General features: G+C 41.8%; 1 protein-coding gene across 1 annotated transcript; it reads right to left on the bottom strand.

Moving 5' to 3' along the window:
• Positions 1-329: 329 nt before the first annotated feature.
• ak1 (adenylate kinase 1) lies at positions 330-7,581 on the bottom strand. The gene is made up of 7 exons (XM_086152115.1): positions 7,438-7,581; positions 2,881-2,918; positions 2,211-2,246; positions 1,950-2,113; positions 776-892; positions 504-695; positions 330-419 (listed from the first exon to the last, which is right to left on the bottom strand). Exons 2-7 carry the CDS (start codon positions 2,885-2,887, stop codon positions 354-356), a joined length of 582 nt encoding a protein of 193 aa, XP_086008241.1. The 5' UTR covers positions 2,888-2,918; positions 7,438-7,581; the 3' UTR covers positions 330-353.

Below are 7,581 nucleotides of genomic sequence, written 5' to 3'. Positions count from 1 at the left end.
AGATAGCTAATGCCTCCCATGTCATATATTTTCATATATCTAATTTCCTTTTTCACTTTTTTGAACTGCTTACAATGCTGAAAAAAAAAAAAAAAAAAACGGATAAATGAGCTGGATGTATAAATTTCGATCGTGAGCTGCTGCGGCGCTCCGATTCAAATATCTCACCTCCACTCTCGATACTTATTGCTCGGTTTGAAGACGAAATCTTGGTTCTGTTACCATCCGGCCAAGAGGTTGAGGGAAGGACATACTCTGTGTACTTGCTCATATGAATTAGACACCGAGAAAATATATACAATAAGAAAACAGTAACAGCAACAACCAGAAACAGCTCATCCAGTCATGTTTTACTACAGAGCATCAATGGCCTTGGCAACTTGGCTGAAGACTTCATCCACTGGCAGCTCAGAGTCGACCTACGCAGGGTGAGGCAAAATCCTGGTGTAAAGAAAGCTGCTCCCCTGAGTTTTTTTTTTCATCTTTGTCAGAGACACACTCACCTTCCTGACAATACCGCGGCCCTCGTAGAAAGCGATGACGGGTTCTGTCGCTTTGTAGTACAAGTCCAGACGCTTCTTGATGGTCTCTTCGTTGTCATCGGAACGGCCACTCGTCTCGCCGCGCTTCAGCAGCCTCTTGGCCATGGTCTCGGCTTTTGCGTCGACGTACAGGAGCAGGCAGGGTTTCCCAATCTTGGAAAAGAGTTTTTTTTTTTTTTGGTTTGGAACACGGTCTTTCAAATAAAATAAAAGCGTGACGATTGTCCTCGTACCTTCTTCTCAAACTCCTCGCCCTGCTTCACCTCACGGGGGTAGCCATCAATAAGGAAGCCCTTGGAGACGTCAACCTTGGCAATCATGGCATCCTTGATCATGTCCAAGACTGTGTCCTGTTATCAAAGAAAAATAACGATCAGCTTCCTCGATAAGACCATTTTCAGTTTTTAGATCATTTTCATCTAGTTGGTGTGAGAGAAGACGATACAGAGAATAGGGTTAAATGGAGAAAGTTGATTGGCTGTGGCGACCCCTGAAGGGAAAAGCCGAAAGAAGAAGATAGTTTTAATCTTTCATTCATTATCTATTCCGCTTATCATTCACACATAATTATAGCCACACAGACATTCAATGTCTTACTCAGAGGAGCATATTTAGAGACATTCAACAATTTATCTCCACTGAAGCTCCTGCATGATTTTGCAAACCCATGCAGACACAGGGAGAAACTGGAGATTCCACACAGAAAGGCAACCGAACAGAATTGAACCAGGAACCATTTTGCTATGAAGCAGAAGTGCACACCAATGCTCCAATGCACTGATTTTCTTGATCCATTTGGTCATTTAAATTAATGTAATTGCATGTTTTAAACTGCCTTTTATGTATTTATTTGTTTGTTTGTTGTAACTTGGTTATTTAAATGTAGTGAATTGCATTTTGTCTCCCTTGATAGTTGAGGGGGATTGTCATAAATTTGGGCATAATTTGTGTGTGCGTGTGCGTGTGTGTGTGTGTGTGTGTCTGTGTGTGTCCTAACCCCCCAGTCATCAGACGGCTGCTTGCCATTAGGTATTAATTTATACTTTCCGAAGATGTTTTTTTCCCCGGTATATTTCAGTTTCTGGACCGATTGCCAGTCAATCACGGGGCAACACATAGAGACACAATTCACCTTCTCATTCACACGTCCCAGCACCTGTTGAACCCGTTGCATGAATTTGGACTGTCGGGGGGGAATTAGAAAACCCGTGGCAAACCCACATAGACACACTGACTCCACACTGAAAGCCCCTCGTCGGAATCAAAACGGCAACCTTCTTGCTGTGAGGTGGGAGAGCCCGTCTCTACCCTCACATTTTCATTCATTTCAAACTGCTTTGATAGCTTAATATGTTTATATCATTATGTGCTGCAAAGGATAAATACATTAATACTTTTGTGTCTCACCAGAGGCACGAGCTCTCCCTTCTGCATGATAGCCTGGAGCTGTTTGCCCCTCTCGGAACCAGAGGCCACCTCGGCGCGGAGCAGATCCCCGGACGACAAGTGAGTATAGCCGTACTTTGCAACGATCTTCTCACACTGGGTGCCCTTTCCAGATCCGGGGCCCCCTGAATGAAAATAAAGCAACTGTTTTAACGTGCGTAACAACAACTTGTGGGTAAATGTGTTGTTGCTTGGAATAAGAGAATGCTCGTGTCAACTCACCGACGACAAAAATGATTTTAGCGTCTTTAATTTTGTCTGAAATAAAGAGTGACAAATGGGTCAGCAATCAATTGATGTAAAAGATTATAAATAAAATAAATGAATAAAATGATAAAACAAGTGTTGTGACAAACCAGTTGCAGATTTGGCGAAAATTGTGGAATCAGCGATACAAATATTTCCCATGATTTAGTTGCAGGGAACTGTGTCTACCGATTCAGCTACATGCCATTGTGTTTCTTTGTGCGAGTACTCAAACAGTGTTACCATGGTGACTGTGGCTACCTTAAGGTATAACGTAACCAGTTTAAAAAATTTTTCAAGGAAACTCCTGGAATGTCAAGAGTTTGTATGAGTTAATATTTCCCCACAAGCTGGATGAGATTTAAACTTTGGAATATCAAACAATGTGTACTATCGGGGTTAATAGCAATATATATTATATATTGAAATTGATTATAGAATTAAACATGTCTGCAAGTTAATGACGGGACACCTTGGTACAGGACTTGCACTGTATTCTCAGAAATCACCAAAAGAGGGGGGTAGAGACTAAGAAAAGACACAACTCTGGTTTATTACAACTCAAAGCTTGTAAATAAAAAAGGCAGCCTTACGTCATTGGTCACTCACCGCCTTATTTTTCCTCACTAATATTTAATTCACTTACCTGCCATTTTGTTGCAGGACTTCACCGTATTCCTTCAACTGGAAGATAAAAAGAGAGACAGAGACAGAAATGAAATCTATTTCGGGCACAGATCTGACAGTATCAGACACACACTTGCATTGTGACCTGACCCTGTTGGGTGCCATGCAGATTATAAGTGATGGGTGTGCCGTTCAGCACTGGACAAACATATTTAAGATAGGAATGGACCACTGGCTTTATCCCGAGAGGTTGTCCAGACAACTCATATCAGTCATTAATACTACTTCATACATATGTATATACAAATATATATATGGAGTGACTCCATCAGACACCAAACAGCACGTGTTAGATGTTCTGGGGTTAAAGTCAGACTGAGATGGTTTGGAAATGTACAGAGGAGAGATGGATGATGATCTGAGGTTTGAAATCCCAGGCAGAAGACCGGAGAGATTTATGGATGGAGAGCTGACGGGGGGGGGGACGGGGGACGGGACATGAAGGTGGCTGGTGTGAGAGAAGAGGATGCAGAGAAAATGGTTAGATGGGGGAATGTGATTGTCCGTGGTTGAGGATATCGTCTGAAAAAGTACCAAAATGCCAAAATACTAGAATATATGGAAAAAGATTACAATCTGTGAGAAGATAGATGAAGTATTGCCAAGAAAGTTTCCCAAGCAAAATTGACCTGAACATTTCAGGACATTAACAAGTGATGAGGAGGAACGAACTGGCATCTAATGGAAAACGGCAATAGATAAGAGGCTTAAAAGAGATTTACATCGTCAGATAAATCTAATCTTGGTATCACAAGGGTTTAATTTGATCAGAAGGCCCCAAAAACTATTGATGATTCAAGACTATTTCTTCCGAACACCTTACCAATTCTACCGCACTGGATAATGTTAATAAACAGGTTTCATTAAAGGCTCTAAAAACACTCCCAATGCATTAAACAACGGGTTGCCAGCTTTGAACGGCTCCAGTCACTTGTTTAGAAAATTCTGTGCAAAATCTTTTCGACTGAAGTCCCTCCGATGCTCGCTCGCCTGTGGCTCAAACAACAAAATCCTCAGATTTATTATTGGTGCTCCCAGCAGCCCGTTGCCCCGCGTAGCTCCGGTTCACCGGTTTACCGCTCGACTCAGGTAGCAGACCACATTAGCCACGGTCGGCAGCTTCTCTGAAGGAGACGTTTTTTTTGTTATCCTTACCAAACTGCTGTCTGCATGAAAGGCGTGTCCACCTTATCTGTATGTACTGTCTCAGACATGTACCCATGGAAGGCGTTTCAGACCGGCATAGGTGATTCAATACTTTGGAAAGCGCTTTCATAATTTGTGCTCAACCATCAGTCTGTGTTGAGGTTCTCTCAGACAAGCCAACGGTGAAGGTGAGATGGAAATAAAATAGAGGTGGTTCTGCAATGTATGAACTCCCCTGAGGCGTCATCCTGGGGCTCTCGCCTTCCCTTGGATGATTGCGCTGATACCTCCCAGCCCGTTAGTAGTTTGCAAACCTTTAAAATCTCAAACCACCCCATATTCACACCATCAGTGGCATGCGGTGAGGTTCATGACCGCTGAGGCACTGACTTCCTTTGGAAGAATATTTACAATCGTAAAAACTCGAAATAGTTTCTTGTTCCTGAAAGTCTCATTTAATTTCCTTTTTTTATAAAACTGAAAACAATTTGTGGTCTTTTCTATAGTTCTGTATGAAGTCCATGCGCATATACTTCTCCACGAAAAGCTCTGTCACTTTATTGTGAAAGTCCTCCTTGTTTTCTTTTATTTATCTTTATTTCATTCATTTTATCCTACATTGCTTTTAGAGACAGTCACTAGCACCTGTCAACTCGTCCCCTTCAGGTGAGGCACAGTATTGTCTGCCTCACTCAGTGAATATTTTCCGATTAGCTCGAAAATTTGTATCACACGCTTACACTACAGACATTACACAGCTCATGGCAGGGTGTGGTGTATATAATAATAATATAAAGCTTTCTACAAACATCCTATTGGCAACATCCTGAGAAACAGAAACGATCACACGCAACACAGTCAAGTTTGTGATGTGTTGTATTTGATCAGGAAACGCGTCAATTCAGCGATTTGTGCTTGAGAAAATTTTAAAAAAGATTATAATCATACAAGAAATACAATTATGAATCTGATCAGAGGAAAAATGTTAATATTTATCTCACGTTATCATTGTTTTTTTTTCCATTATGACAGGTGAGGCTATGAGGCAGGTGAGGCTCTGCCTCCCCTGACTGCACGTCACTGTTCCCCATTCAGCTCCCACTAGAATCCTCACACTGCAGGTTCTCTGTGGATGTGGCTTGATCTGCTGCAGAATTGCCAAGTATCCACCATTTGTTATTTTTTGACTAATAAAGCTAATAAACTAACTAATAAAGCTTTTAATGTAACAAGCACTGCAGCGTGGTCCAGATCCGTTCGACATTGAAGGCATCAGACAAATGTCCTGTGACTTGGCGCCACAAGAATTTAATCTGACCAGGCGTGGCTGTAGGACTTACATAAGAATTAGAGAACAGGAGGAGTTGTGAAACTTTGAAAACATTTTAGGCTTTTAATGCTTTCTTTCTACTTTACCTCAAAATATATGAATACTGTGGTTCAAAACAAACCCTAATGAATTTGCTCTTCCTGTTTGACAAGATCCATGTGAAAAGAAAGTAGGAATGTACCTCCAGGTGTAATCGGTTCACCAAGTGTGAACCTGACAACAAAGTTCAGATACAGAGCTCAAACAGACTATAATTCATCAATAAGAAGTGTCTATTTGTCTCTCTTTCAAGAAAAAATACAATTGATGGGTGATCATTAACATTTGGTTGATATTTTATACAACACTATACAACTGTAAAAGGGGGGAGAAGTTACTTGCATTGCAAATGTCACTAGTAAAACATTTGATAAACTCAAAGGTTTGACCTTGGGATTAATGTGGAAAAGGTTCGGACACTCTTCAAACAAATCAGCTCCTGAGTCAGAAACTTTCAATTCAAGTCATAACAGTATTTGAAAGGAGATAACAAGTTACAATGGAAACATGGAAATGGAAAACTAAAATATGTCCCAGTTGTAGATTTTGTGATGTTTCATGATTTCCTACATCAGGACACATTCATAAAGAGGAACTCGATTTGGGATTCTGGTGTGTAAAACTCCTCACTGGTGGTGCGGCTTCTCTGGTTTCCAGTTTTATGTGAGTGCCATCGACCCCGTGGCAAATGCAGAAGCAGGCATCTGAGTCAGCACAGGGTCAAAACGGGAATCCCATTCTGACCTATTATGGTGCCAACTTTGGGGCGCCTGAGGTCGCACGTGTCGCGCAACCCCAGCAGAGGTTGCATTGGATATGGCGAAGATTAAAATAAGAAATCCTCCAATGTTGTGAAACGGGACATGAATTTACTGCATTGATCTCTGATACATATCACACACAGATTAACCTCTGAATGCCTCAGACATTCCTTTAAATGCGCAAATCTGTTTCTAGTTAAGGATTATTGCAACATTATACAACAGATAGTGCAATCAGTTCTTGGCAATATTAATATAAAGACTTGATTTTAGTTGCTCTATATACAGTTTGACACGTAGAAATAGTGGATTCCAACACAAGTGCTTCTCCAATGTCAGTCTGACTCTTGTATTCTGACTCCATGTCCTGTAACACGCAGCCTGGCTAAAAAAAGACCCACTCAGTTTGCACCTGCTATGGGATAATGTGTCAAAAAGCACATTAAAATCTAGCTTTCACCGCCTTCCCCCACTCAAAGCAACCGCGGCAAAAACATGAAAACCATGCAATTGGAATATGAGGGAATTCACTCCAAAATTGTGTCCTGTTCCTTTAAAGGGAGAACAAGTGACCCTATGACGTCACTGCAGAGGGAATAACCCATGTTATTAGAGCGAGGATGAAGCAAGATCATTTCGGCATTAGCTGTGACACTCCACAGCATGTTTTTTTTTTGTTTGTTTGTTTTGCAAAATGCAAACTTTTTCTTGTAAATATTTCATATCTACTTAAAACAATCAATACCTCCAGGCTATGAGAAGCTATCAATGAATATTACTGGTGCTCGAAGGAGAACAGCAGCAGGGGTATTAGAATGCTGGGAGAGCCTGTTATGCTGGGAGAGCTTGTATGAGAATGGACTTAAACGGTTGCGAGGAAAATGTTTTCGGAATACGCAAAGCAGCCGGTCCTCACTGGAATGTCAAGAGGAATTCCAAAAAGGGTAAATGTAAATGAATAGCAAGACGACAAACAGCATTCGAATGCCTCTGACCTCTGCACACCCTCCGCATCTTCCTCTAAAGCATCAACTCCCGTCAATACGGTGCACCTAAACCTGAGTGTGCACATCAACTCGACAGTTTATCAGCTGCTGTTATTCTCCCTCCAGTCAGTCTGCCCTGCCCACTTTCTTTCTGATATATCTGTGCATGACACATCCTCTGACAAAAAGTGAGACCAAGCCCTGCCTTTTCCTGCTCACTCTTTATCTATGGAGGCTTTATCCTCTGTACTGACCTGTCTTTGACGCTGTGGCTCTAGATCCCAGTGCAAGGGGCTCCCGTTCCTGAATCCCCCTGTGTGTGTGTATGTGTGTGTGTGTATGTGTGTGTGAGTGCACGGTTCCTGCTGGACGGCAGCCCTCCCTCCCCCATGCTTGCC

This window comes from Fistularia commersonii, chromosome 9 (assembly GCF_037954325.1).
Source record: "Fistularia commersonii isolate RoL2024-O1a breed Wild chromosome 9, RoL_Fcom_v1.0, whole genome shotgun sequence".
In the NCBI taxonomy this organism is placed as follows: domain Eukaryota; kingdom Metazoa; phylum Chordata; class Actinopteri; order Syngnathiformes; family Fistulariidae; genus Fistularia; species Fistularia commersonii.
This window is presented reverse-complemented; position numbering and strand designations above follow the sequence as displayed.

Excerpts from the sequence above, each read along its gene's own strand:
- ak1 (XM_086152115.1), bottom strand. Across the intron at positions 696-775 it reads GCGAGGAGTTTGAGAAGAAG|ATTGGGAAACCCTGCCTGCT; the intron begins GTACGAGGACAA and ends CTCTTTTCCAAG. Across the intron at positions 420-503 it reads GCCGCGGTATTGTCAGGAAG|GTCGACTCTGAGCTGCCAGT; the intron begins GTGAGTGTGTCT and ends CACCCTGCGTAG.